We start from the raw sequence: 13,891 nt of genomic DNA, 5'->3' as shown, positions 1-13,891 counted from the left end.
TAGATAAACCAAGTAAATATGCTTTTTGATAATCTCAATGTTCCTCTCCCATTTTTAATTTTATACTATATACTAATTTCCTGATCGTGCATGGCACGTTACTTATATTCATTGATTTTGACACTTTGCAAGTAAATATAATTTAATTTATATAATAATTTTTTTTATTATAAATTTTAATATTATAAAATATTTAATATTATTAAAAATCTAAGAACAATTGCAAAATAAAAATATATAAAATAAGATAAATTTTTTCTATAATTGTTTTAAAAAAATTATATAACATGTTCTTAAATAATTTTATGAAATAATAAAATAAATAAATATTTTCTATAATTTATTTTATTTTTATTTCATAAGTTATTTTTTTATGAAATAATAAAATCATTAACAAGCTATATATTAATAAAAGGAGCTCTAACTGTTTTAACAACTTTTAGTTTCGTTATAAATTATAATATTGCAAATAATTTAAATTATTAAAAAACTAAAGAGCATTCACAAAATAAAAAAAATATTTTATGAAATAATAAAATAAAAGATTTAATAATTAAATAACTTGTTAATGAAAGAACATCTTCATAAATATTATTTAATTTGTCAAATAAAATTTTTTGAAAATAAAATAACTTATCAATCAATTTATTTTTTAATAATTTAAATTTAATTAATTTAGATTTAAATAAAAAATTAATTTAATTAATTAAAATTAATTTATTTTTATTTTTTTAATAAATAATATTAAAATCTTTAAAAATATTATATTCTTATATTTAATATATTCCTTATATATTATACAATATAATTTCTTATTTATATAATATAAATTAGATTTTATGTACTTATTGATTTTATCTAACTCATTACAAGTAAATGTAATTTAATTTATATATAATTTTTATATATATTTTTATTATAAATTATAATTTTAAAAGTTTATATTTACTAAAAGTCTAAGAGCATTTATAAAATAGAAAAAATATCATTTTATGAAATAATAAAATAAAATTTTAATAATTAAATAAGTTGTTAGGAAAATGATATATTTATAGTAAATATTATTATAAATAGATAACTAAATTTTCATAAAAATAAAATTACTTTTCAACCAATTTAAATTTTCTTATAACAATTTAAATTTAATGAATTGTCTTATTTCATATATACCTTATTTATTAATAACAACAATTAAGTACATTATGTTTTTACTATATGTAATATATACCTTACAACAGTACGTGCAGTATAACTAATTAAAATTAAATTATCTTTTATTTTTTCAATCAAAAAAATTAAAATTCTTTAAGATATTATATTCTTTCATATTTAATATAAACATTATGTAGTATATAACATAATTTTTTATTTTATCCAGTAAAATTTAAATTTAATTAGAAAATTAATATGATAAATTAAAATTAAATTATTTTTATTTTTGAATAATAAAATTAAATTTCATAATAATATATATTTTTTTCAATCCATAGAAATACAAAACAAACTCTTGAGCGGTGGATTACTAATGATTGCACATTTCATTATTTTCTTTTTCTGTAACAAACATTCTCCTCTCTCTTGCAAGAAAATTCTAACAATAAACTTTTTTTTTCACATTTCTCTTCTCAGTTGAGTGGACTGCACTTAGGTTATCATTGAACTAATTAGGAATGCACTCATAAAAGTTTGCTTTAAATGCAAAATGTTATTATTAAAATAAAAATAAAAATAAAAAGAAGTTACAAACTCAGAGAAAATAATTATAATAGATTTAAATTTTAAGCAGAGAAAATAGCAGCAGACTCTCTCTCCACAGCTTTCTTCAAGAGACTGTCTTCTTCAAGAACCATTTGAATAGGCAAAACACCCATTCCATTAGCCATAGCCAACATCATCTCTTTAGTCTCTGCCTTAAACTCTTCCAAATCAACTGTTCCGTTCAAATCATGGTCGAATTGCAAAAACAGAGTATTGTAGACGCGAGAAAGCTCCTCAGGCTCTGTTTTGATGTCTATTCCAAAATGAGTTTCGAAAACCCTAAGACTCTGCAATTCTTTCAACATTTCTCCATAGGAAAGTAATCCGTCCTTGTCTGTGTCGAGATTGGCAAAATGGTTCCGTATTGAGAGTGTGAAGGCTTCTTCGTCCTCGACGAAGTTGACAATGGTGGCGCTGTCTAAAACTTCTACGCTCATTTTCTGAACTTTGATAGAAACGATTTCAAAAGAAAAATTGAAGATTTGATTTTGGTGGCGAACTGCAAGTTAGGTCTGCGTTATATCTTTATATATATGTGCACACCCTTGCCAGCGGAGACATAAAAACGGGTTGAATCGCTAGTAGGGATGGATATAATTTGATTCAAACCGAAAACCAAACTGATCAATTTAGTTTGATTTTAAAATTACTTGGTTTTGAATTTTAAAATTGAACCAATTATAATCAAATCAAATCATTTTAATTTTATCAAGATTTAGCTTTTTTTCAATTATAAAAATTCTATTCATTTAATTTGTATTGATTTAATTCAATTTGAAACAAACCAGTCAAATCCTTGGCCTCATCACCAGCAGCGGGTGACATTTCTAGAAGAAAGCGTTTTTAGCTTTTAACACGTGAGGTGGTATAATTATTTACTCCTTCCATCCCTTTAAAAGTGGCACAATTTTAAATTATAAGGATTAAAAAATCATTAAACAATCTTAATTCTATGAAAAACAAATAGTTGTATACCCTCCGTAACTCTGTTATGTAAAAATAGTTTTTATTTAATTGTATATAAAATTAAATATAGTTAAAGATCATCGTCTGATTGTCTTTTCGCTTATACGAGGAGTAAAATATTTTTAAATTTGAGTCCTAACATGAAAATTAAGAAAGCCTATGTTTAGGGGATAGAGGAAGGAGATTTATTGAAAAAAATGTACAACAAATATGGGTAGAATAAAAACTTATAAAGATTTTTTTTTTTTTTTGTATAAAAAGAAAATAGGATTAAAATTAAGAACATTTATAAAAGAAAAGAAAGTGAGCTTATTTTTATGGAATGAAAAAAGTAATTGATTATCAGGACATTTGGTTTTAACTGATTCATATAACGGATATTTGATTCTTATCGAACAATTAGGTTGTAAGTGTTTGATAAATTTTTTAATTATCAGTCTCAATTACCTGTTAATTTCAGCAAACTATGTTTTCGTGTCAACTGGCTGCTGATCTGTATTTATATTTGATTTGGATTTTAATAACCTCTTAAAAAATAATTATTAATAAAATTATTTTTTAAATTAATATTTTTGTGATCTCTTTTTATAATTATTTTAAAATAATAACTTTTATTAAATATTATTTCATTATATATATATATATATATATTAAAACATTATAATATATAAAAACAACTTTATCTTTAATAGTCATTTTGTATTTTAAGAGTAACCGATCATCTACTACCAAATTTTACAAAACACCGATATGCATCAATTAATCGCTACCGGCCACTATTTATTCACAACGAGCAAGTGGTAACAGCTATGAGATAAAATGAACCCTAAATAAATAATGCTTTTTTTGAATTTCTCTAAATAATCAATGTTTATTTAGTGGGAGAATGTTCAAACTCAAGTCAAACATAGTTTACATTGAATTTCACTTGAACAGGTGTAAACTTGTAAGGGCGCGTGAATTCAGCGGGCCTATGAATCCCCTAATTAAGCTTTCAATGGGCTAAAGCCCAGCGTGTCTTGAAATTTAAAAATCAAAACAGGTTGACTCTTGCAGTGTAGAGCAACTAAATTTCAATTCAAAAACAATGAGACCCACACTGTCTACTTTCTTTACCGCACTTTCGGTTCTCATTGTTTTCGACAGCGTCTTTAGTTGAAGAACAAAGTGTCCCATTTTCTCAGATCTACCCATTAACTGGTCAAATTTTCAACTTCCTTATTTTGTTTTACCCACTATCACATTGTTTGCAATAGTGGAAAAAGTAAATTTATAGAGAAAAATAAAATATTATCCTTATTTATTTTTACTATTGTATTTGCTCCTGCTTGGTTTGAATGAAATGAAAAATATTTTTCTACATACCTTCCTCCTTGTTCAGAAGGTTCAAGGAAATAAAAAATATAAATTAAGGGCTAAATGAATAATTGAAAAATTAAAGAGGATAAATGGTTAAATCATAACATAAAATGTTGTTGATCTGCACTGACGAGTATAATTAGTCTGTCTACACCCAATGTGTGGGACTAAATAAATAAATAAATAATTTGTAAATTAATATATATATATATATATTTTTTTAGTATAAGATAAGAAATATTCTAATTTAAATAAAAACATTTGTTTCAAATAAAACTATTAATATTTTTCTTTTTCAATCTTTGCATTAATAAGTGAATCTATATTGTTAGCTAAAGCTAATCCATTTTGTCAACTAAAGCAATTATTCATATTAAAGCTTTAGCTAAATTACTTTATATCTCTGGTTGACAATTAATCAAAAATTCGAAATTCTGTGGTGTACAATTAATTAATTAAACTTTAATTAGTGGGTAGAGGATCTCACTTCCAAGAAACATCACATTGGGTGGTTTTCCTTTTACAGGAGGAAATGTAGAGAAACAAGTTGTAGTTTCTCTTTCGAAAACAAAATCCAAACCAGTAGCTGCTTTCTACTACATATATATATATAAACACAAAACCCAACTTCTCATTCACCTTTCAAGAATCAAAATCACTTCTTCTTTAAACCTTTCGCTATCAGAGAAAATGAGCGTTGAAGTTCTAGACAGCGCCACCATTGTCAACTTCGTCCAGGACGAAGAAGCCTTCACAGTCTCAGTACGCGACCGTTTTGCTAATCTTGACAAAGACCAAGACGGTTTACTTTCTTATGGAGAAATGTTGAAGGAATTGCAGAGTCTTAGGGTTTTCGAGACTCATTTTGGAATAGATGTGAAAACAGAGCCTGAAGAGCTTTCTCGCGTTTATAATGCTCTGTTTTTGCAGTTCGATCATGATTTGAATGGAGCTGTTGATTTGGAAGAGTTTAAGGCAGAGACAAAGGAGATTATGTTGGCTATGGCTAATGGAATGGGTTTTTTGCCTATTCAAATGGTTCTCGAAGAAGATAGTCTCTTGAAGAAAGCTGTGGAGAGAGAGAGTCTGCTTCTATTTTCGCTGCTTAATTAAAATTTTGGCTGGTTTTGAATCATTAAGCTTAATTAGTGTGATTAAGGTTTCTATTTCTAATTGCTTGTTTCCTTAGAGTTTTGGATTGATTACTGCCTTAAAAATCTAGAATTTATTTGGTACAATTGAAATTTCATAGAACTTTTTTTAAATTATTTTTTAGATAGAAGAACAAATTTTCATCTATGAAAATAAATTATATGGTTAATAAAAAATAAAACATAAATTTTTAAAAACCATAAATCCTGTCCGATAAAATTTTGAAGATAATATACTTTACAAGTATAAATAAGAACATGTTGGTTTAAAAATTATAAAATTACAAAATATAACACTAAAAATTTTTAATTAGCTATGGATGATCTTTATAAGGATAGAGTTTTTATTTGTAAATAAAAGTTATAAAAAAATATAGTCACAAATGTCAAAATGATAATAATCTCATACTCAAAGAATTCGAGAATCCTCGTGGCTCATTATAAAAAATAAATTAATTTTACCTAAAACTCCAATTGAAATCTAAATTGAATGGTTTTGACGATTTCAACTTAGTTACTGTAGTTTGATTTAAAAAAAATGATATTTTAATTTTTGATTTTCGTTTCAATTAGAGTAAAACCTACCTATTATAATATTCACTTATTTTTTTCACTGTATATGAAAACTCTATTTATAAATTCTAAGATGAAATTTGTATTCAGCAACATCTTTTTAAGTAGTATTTAGTCAAAACACTAAACGCTACAGTGTTTGATAATATAATATTTAAACTAACTTTTAGAGGTTAAAGTAACATTTTATAAAAGGTTAAACCCTGTAACGTTTAGCTTTTACTCAAACAACTAACAGTTACCAAAACAGCTAATTTTATCGAACAAGTCTAAAGCTTAATAAAAATGGAAAAATGACATAATCACCCTCGAGAATAAAAAACACTAAAGACCAAGGTAGTACGAAATGGAAAAACAAAATTAATTAATATACGTTACAATCTTACTAATTGAATTTTGGGGAAATGAAAGAAAGTTGAAAATGAAAATGAAAAAATTATTAAAGAATCTTACTAATAGGCGTAAAATATGTAGTTGATTCACAAGTAATTAATACATTCGTCAATTCTAATATTAAAAAGTGATTTATGATTAATTAATAATCAAAGATGTAAAGCATACAAAAAATAAATTAAAGAAATGTAGTATTTCCTTTTGTTTTTTTACTCCATTTCTTTATTTTCAACATTTTTTAATCAAAAATAAAAAAAGGGGGAAATGTTAAAACGTAAAGAGAACATTAATCATCCGCGCTTAGATGGAGGTTGCTTCAAAGTTTCAAAGTTTGAAATTAAAATTGGCAAAAGTCGCAGAGAAGATAAAAACTGTTGACTTTATCATAGTAGATTTTAATTTGGTAACAATGTATATAATTTGTTTTTATTAACAAAATAATTATTAAAAGATCAATATTTAGTTGAAGCAATAGACCGGCGAAGCCACAGAGCTACCATTTTTGAGAGAATTTTATTTGAATACTATTTCAATGTAAGGACTTGTTCGGTGTTAGCGGTACTAGAAAAAAAAAAAACTATATCTATTATTTATAGTATTTGATGACATAATGCTTATACTAATGTTTAGAATCTGTTCGTCAATAATAGTTTTTAACTGATAGTAATTTATATAACGGTTTAAATTAGAAGTATTAGATAAAAAAAATTTGTTTAATTAGCTTAATTAGCAGTTTAACTTAAAATGATAAAAATATAATCGATATGATTATTAAAAAAAATAATAATTAAAAGCTAAAAGTTAAACATTAGAATCTTTAAAATTTTATAAAAAGCTTCCTCAACGCTATAATTAATAAAAATAGAGTTTGGTCAAAATACTAAAAATTAGCTTGAAAGGTGTTGTGGAAGAGTGCTTTAGAGTTTGAGTTGAAAAACACATAATAAAGTGAACGGCTAAATCTGATATTGACTTAAAAAACACAGTGGGGATAATTTGATAACATAACAAAGTCAACAGGGTTAAGTAGAAGATATTTACTACTTACTCGGCACAAGTAGACCCGGCCATATTACGGTTTTTGGAATCGGAACCGTCGGTTCCGAACCGATGGGAACCGAAATCAGTCTGAACTAGAACTGGAACTGGTGGCCTACAGTTCAGTTCTGGCTCTACCATTTTTGGAACCATGAACCAGCGGTTCCAAGAATCGGCCGAAATCATACGGAACTGACGGTTTTGTTTGAACCAATGGTTTCAAGCAGATTTTGAATTTTATGTTAAACAGCTAGAACCGGTGGTTCCAGCCGGTTTCAGCAGCTTTTAATTTTTTTTATTCAATTTTCAAGTTACATATTATTTTCCTATAATAGCAAGTAGAGGAAACTCAAGTTCCGCTAAGGGCAAGGGAAAGAATGGAGAAACATCATATTCATCTATCCCTACAAACGACATCTTCGATTTCATTCCCGATCAATATAATTTTTTCAAGGGTATTTTTTTTAGAAATTAGTTCACAAATTTTTAAATTTTAAATTTTGAAGAAAAAATGTTCTCTACTTTTTTATTTTATAATTATGTGATTCGTTGGAAAATCGGTCAGAGAACCGGCCGGAACCATTAATTTTGGAACCGTTAAGGAACCAGAGTCGGAACCAAAATCGTAACCGTTCAGTTCCAAACTGTAACCGGAACCATCAATTTTCGGTTCAGTTCCAAAATTGAAACCGGAGATACTGAAACCGTGGCCACCCCCGGGCAAAAGTATGCTTAGTCAAATCTCCATGTGTCTCGCTTTATGCTTCACTTCGAGAGACGATATAAGACTCTCAAGAGGGAAGCTTAGAGCAACACTTTCTTAGTCAAATTTTCATGTCAGGCAACATCTCAATGAAATTGGATTAATTAAAATCTGTTCATAAACCTTGTGAAATTGGAACAGAGGCATTTATACACTAATTAACTATTATTTTGTTAATTTATTAAAATCACTGTTATTCATAATTAGGACTGTAAAAAAACAGCGCAATAAGAATTGTTACACTGTAAGTGTAATAAATGTAATAGATTAAAATTGGCTCTAATGATTGAAAGATGGTAACGGTTGATTGTGATAATAGAACAATTGTGGATTAGATCAATAGTTTGAAAAGACTGCAAATTCTAGCATTTCTCTTTTTTTTTTTTCTTTTTTTTCTTATGTATCTCATATTCACCTGGAGGCTAATTTATAAATAATTACTCTCAAAAGACCTTTCCTTAGAGATAGGTTTGCTTACATCCCATGTGTATGAGCATATGCGAAAGCAATTAATGAAGCTAATTTTTCGAATTGTTGATTTTTTTTTCAATAAATGGTCATAAATATCTTAGTTTCAACTAATTAAATAATTAATTTTGATTGATTTGATAGATGAGAATGTCTATAAACCGATATATGTGGTTAAGTTTTCTTCATTTTCTAGTAATTATTTTTTATGTTTGTAACGTGTTCAGTGAAATTCAAACTTTATTATTGTTTCATCCTTTTTTCTAAATTTATAATCTGTAGCTCTCAGAGAGATTACACCATTGTTGGGAAGGTAAAAAATCTTTCTTTAAATAATTTTAAATAAATGCAATAATTTTAAGCATAATGTTATTTCCATGAACCAATTAAAGACGATGTTACCTAATTACTGCTTGCTTCCACCACTATAAAATGGGTTGAGACTATCTACATGGATTCACACATTGTGAGTTTTGTTAGGCATTAAAAAAAAATATGAAGTCGTCGAAAACTTTCGTTCTCTTACTATTTCTTTCCTTTGCAGTCTTCTTTCTCTCCTCTTTCGCCTTAGAAGTTGAGACTTCCCAAGATAAGCACGAGTGTTAGTACTCCAGCCATTACCATATTCAATAATTTTGATTTTTAATTCCCACGTTTGTTTTGTTTTATATATATATTTATAAATTATATCTGCAGCGGATCAAGCAGAAGAATTAAGGCGGCGTTGCCCCCACGGTTGCTGCAAATGGAGGGGGCGGCATTGCATAAGGTGCTGTAGAAGTGCTGAAGAGGCTAGCTTCCCGTCTGAAAATGGTAAGTACCCGACAACACAATCTAACTTAGAATTTGTTGTTTATTTTATTTTCCTCAATTTGCTTATCAAGATAAGCACGAGTGTTAGAACTCCAGCCATTACCATATTCATTAATTTTGATTTTCAATTCCCACGTTTGTTTTGTTATATATATATAAATTATATCTGCAGCGGATCAAGCAGAAGAATTAAGGCGGCGTTGCCGCTACGGTTGCTGCCAATGGAGGGGGCGGCATTGCATAAGGTGCTGTAGAAGTGCTGAAGAGGCTAGCTTCGCGTCTGAAAATGGTAAGTACCCGACAACACAATCTAACTTAGAATTTGATGTTTATTTTTATTTTCCTCAATTTGCTTATGCAGACGAAAATTATCCAAACCCAGTGAATGAGGAGAATCGTGGTGGCTATGGGGTCGGACATGGCGGTCATGGAGATGGACATGGAGGTGTACATGGTGTCCATGGAGGCAAAAAATAAATTGATATCAATATAAGAGATCAGACTTAAGAGAATAAAGAGGGAGTGCATAAATAAATAATCCCAGCATGTATTAGTAAAAAGTAAGGAATAAAAGGCATGCATGGGTCTGGTCTGGTCCTACTGTGAGCACGTAAAAGGGTCTAGGGTTATATCCCCTAGAGTTTACCTTAACTGCTCCTTCAAGCTTTATGTACTCGTAAAGTTTGATTGAATAATACTGTTTAATTAATTAATAATTATATTATCATTTTGGGGATTGATTTGTCAAATATTCAAATATTTTATTTAACAACAAAATAGTACTCTTCATTGGAACGATTAAAGTCAGGAATTTCACAGTAATTTTTTCAAACGATTAGAACAAAATAGTAATTTAGTTCAATATTACAGAATTTTAAATTTATTTATCTCTATAAGGGTAAGTATTTGTGATAAAATATTATTTATTTTTTGTGTCAGAAGCCATAAACATGTTAGTAGTAAAAAGAATAATTTGAGTATTGGGATGAGAATTCTGTAAGGATATAGTCGATCCATATGTAACTACTTTCCAATTTTTTTTCTAGGTTGTGAGTACCCAATCATCAAAAATAGAAAATTAAAAAAAAAAAAAAAAAAAAAAGAAAGAAAGAAAGGAAGAAGAAGAGAAGGCAAGAAAAATATAGAGTATTAAAACAAGAAAACAGAGAGAAAAAATTAAAGGAAGAAGAAAGAAAGAAACGAAAGAGGTAGAGAAGAAGGCAGGAGAAATAGAGTTGCCAAGGGTAACTTCTGTCATTTGAAAAAACTCCTCTCACATTTCTCTTATTTTTTAAACTGGTTTAACGGAAAAAATATAAAAATTAGACGAATTGAATATTTAGAATTGCGAAATCAAATCACAGAAACTAAATATTCGTCTTAAATGCAAAGACTATTTAAATAATTTTGTCAAATTTCGCTGACCAAATAATTAATTTTCCGACAATTAATTCAGTCTGTTATTAGGCTATTAGTATCGAACAAAGGGCTCAGTTCATCTTAGTTCTTGCAGGCCAGTGCCGGTCAAATGCAATTAATTCACTTGTTTATGTTTGTCCTTTTGTCCTTAATGTTTAAATTGTTTTAAAAAATTAAAAAATTACTTTTTTGGTCAAATAAAAAATTAAAAATAACACACTGTTTGAATGGAGGTATTTTTTTTGAAAGAATCAAAATAGTTTTGTAAAGTAATTTTACTTTATTTAGAAAAGAAGGGAAAATAATGAAAGAGAATTTAATTTATTTTTGATAGCATCTTTTGGTTTGAGAGAGAAAATAACAAAGTAATGTTGAAATTTCTCTAATTTGTACGTAATTACAACAATATTCAAACTATTTTTAAGTAAATATTGAAAAATACTAAAATGATATGATTATCAAAGTCTTCTAAAAAAATAAATAAAATTAAAATGATAAGATATCAATATTAACAAATTTTTCCTCTAAAATTTAGTCAGGAAAATAATTTTGTTTTCTTTCTTTTATTATTTTTCCTTCGTTATTCAACTACAAAGGTGAAAAATAATAATTTATAAATACACATTAGTTAATTTATTAATCGTGGGAGACTAATCATTCATCAAATTAACACTAATCTATAATGACCAACCACCGCTGGAAATTAGCTCTTGGATTTTGGTTAAACGTTGAGAATGGGTTAACATAACATTTTCCATTTTAAATTTCACAGAGTGATTGACAGAAAACATAAGAAGAAAGAAAGAAAGAAAACTCCTTTCGTTGTCAAACTAATGAATAGTTGTTACAAAATCTAATACGGCACGCTATAATCAAATCACCTTGAAAACATAACTGTATCTATATATAATAAAAAAATAATACAGGTTATAAACAAATATTGCGTATTAATACCAAATTACCAATCTCCATCTTCTTCCCTTTTTTTTTTAATAATTTAAAGACACGTGTCAAACCCCCCTCCCCCCCAACCCAACCACTACTTCTCTTTCACTCTTCTCGTCTTATCAATCCTCCATGGCTGTTTCTTTAGGAGCACCAACAATAACAATTTAAATTAAAACTGAAAATATATCTTTCCTGGTGTCAAGAAATAGGAAAAACTAAGGGCTTGAAGCTATTGCTGAGTAAATACATGTAAGTATTTTAAGAGGTGTTTAATCAAACACTTAGAATGCAATACGAAATGCACTACAAAGTAGTGCCCAAAACACCAAAATCAATCTTAACAACCCACCATTTAGCAAAGATCACTTCGAAATACAGTATCGCAATATAACATACAAAAATAGAATTACATCAATGTATATTGGATTTTTCACAATTCAGCCATAAAACAACAGAAAGCAAAAAATAAAAAAAATAAAAAAAAGAATGAAATTGAACTGACACAGTGACACATTTATCTGTGTGTGTTTAAACTTTTAAATAGTAAATAATTCATTTCAATTTTTGAATGCAAATTCTTTGCATTGTTTGGTTTATATTAGGTAGTAATAATACTATAATTTTATATTAGTTAGATAAATTATATAATTATTCTATGCAAAGTTTAAATATTAAATATTCATGAAAAATATATTATTTCAAATTATACATAGATGAAATTATAGTATTTTCTAATAATAAATATTGAAATATATCAATATTTAAATTCTATATCAATAAATTGACGAATTAGGTCTTATTGAATATAAAAACTTTGAATAATTATTTAAAATCATCTGTGGCCTTATTTGTACTCTTTCAAATCGCTGTTAAAGGTTTGGTTTGATTTGGTTTCAATTATTTTTTTAAACGATCACTCTAAGTTTAGACCTTTTTACCGTTTTTGATCCTTTAATTAAACCACAAGTGATAATTTTCTTACATTTTACCAAAATAAACTAGACTTTATAATGAATCCAATGTATTAAAAATTGAAGGTCCGAAGAAAACCTCCTCCAAAAAGTCTAATTTCTACGAATTTAGATATTCTATTGGAAATTAATTTATATATACCATAAACTGTTCATAAGAAAGCCTTCATAATTTTATTCCATAAATAGAGATCTCAATTAAAGTCATAAAAATTAAAAGAGCTCTAATAATTGAAAATTCCCATTTTTCAATTGTTTAAATAAAAATTTTAAATTTTTATTTAATTAAAACACGTGTCAATGCAAAATAGTAAGTTTAGGATGAATTATAAATGATTTGGAGCAAGAAAAATGTAGAAAAAGCTGAAAAACCAAGTTTGCTACGTTGCGGTTCGGAGCCCGAATGACATCGACGGATTAGCAGGACGTGCTTGATAAACCGTATTGGCGTGCCATACCAAACGACAGGACGTGCTTGATACACCATATTGGCATGCCATACCAAACGACACATGCTCACCTCCAACCTCTCACTAAACGACTCTGGCTAGAACGGCACGCCATGGCCAAAGTAACACATCCTTGTTGACGGCTCTCCATTCTTTTCTCTCTCTCTCTCTCTCTCTCTCTCTCTCTCTCTAAAATAGTTGCGTAAATCTCAAGCCCAATTTTATATATTTTTTAGACGGTTCAATACATAAATTTAACTTTGTGCTTTTCACAAAATGAATAAGTAAGGTTAAAATTGTAAGATATCAATATTAACAATTTTTCCTCTAAAATTTTGTCATTTCTAAACAACGAAAAATAAATTTATTTTCTTTCCATTATTATTTTGTCATTAAAAATTAAGCTCTTAATTCACATAATAAAATTGATTTTCATTCCCTGAAGTGAATGAAATAGTATGTCACAATACTGGGCAAAAAAAAAAAAAAAAAAGAAAAAAAGAATTATTTATAATCATGATATAGAAGATGTCATGAAATGAAACCCATTCATTTGGAATTATTTCATTCCCCAGAGTGAATTCAATCACATATAATATTGGGTGCAAATGTAAATAATGACAATAATATTTTGTCATTGAGAATGTTAACAATATCATTATTGAATTACTGATATTTATAATCGTAGTAACCACAAGTAATTAAATAAATCTTACCATTAGAAATGGCAAAACATAATATGGGATATTGATTATATACTTGTTGTACACCAAAACATATGAAGGCAAATTTTTACCTTGATACTAAAAGAATTATTAGAGG

The 13,891-nt window shown here is 27.4% G+C and overlaps 3 protein-coding genes across 3 annotated transcripts; 2 read left to right on the top strand and 1 right to left on the bottom strand.

Moving 5' to 3' along the window:
* Window positions 1-1,685: 1,685 nt before the first annotated feature.
* Window positions 1,686-2,278, bottom strand: LOC105640890 (uncharacterized). The gene has a single exon (XM_012225295.4). The coding sequence runs from the start codon at window positions 2,193-2,195 to the stop codon at window positions 1,779-1,781; it is 417 nt and encodes a 138-aa protein (XP_012080685.1). The 5' UTR covers window positions 2,196-2,278; the 3' UTR covers window positions 1,686-1,778.
* A 2,313-nt stretch (window positions 2,279-4,591) lies between these two features.
* On the top strand, window positions 4,592-5,321 carry LOC105640891 (uncharacterized). Its single transcript, XM_012225296.4, has one exon. The coding sequence runs from the start codon at window positions 4,774-4,776 to the stop codon at window positions 5,194-5,196; it is 423 nt and encodes a 140-aa protein (XP_012080686.1). The 5' UTR covers window positions 4,592-4,773; the 3' UTR covers window positions 5,197-5,321.
* Window positions 5,322-8,928: 3,607 nt separating this feature from the next.
* LOC105640892 (uncharacterized) lies at window positions 8,929-10,001 on the top strand. The gene is made up of 4 exons (XM_012225297.4): window positions 8,929-9,070; window positions 9,166-9,282; window positions 9,455-9,571; window positions 9,644-10,001. Exons 1-4 carry the CDS (start codon window positions 8,965-8,967, stop codon window positions 9,757-9,759), a joined length of 456 nt encoding a protein of 151 aa, XP_012080687.1. The 5' UTR covers window positions 8,929-8,964; the 3' UTR covers window positions 9,760-10,001.
* The last annotated feature ends 3,890 nt before the right edge of the window (window positions 10,002-13,891 follow it).

This window comes from Jatropha curcas, chromosome 3 (genome assembly GCF_041381405.1).
Source record: "Jatropha curcas cultivar XTBG-Jc1 chromosome 3, XTBG_Jcur_1.0, whole genome shotgun sequence".
Classification (NCBI taxonomy): Eukaryota; Viridiplantae; Streptophyta; class Magnoliopsida; order Malpighiales; family Euphorbiaceae; genus Jatropha; species Jatropha curcas.
Note: the sequence above shows the minus strand (reverse complement) of the source record. Positions and strands in the feature narration are given on the sequence as shown.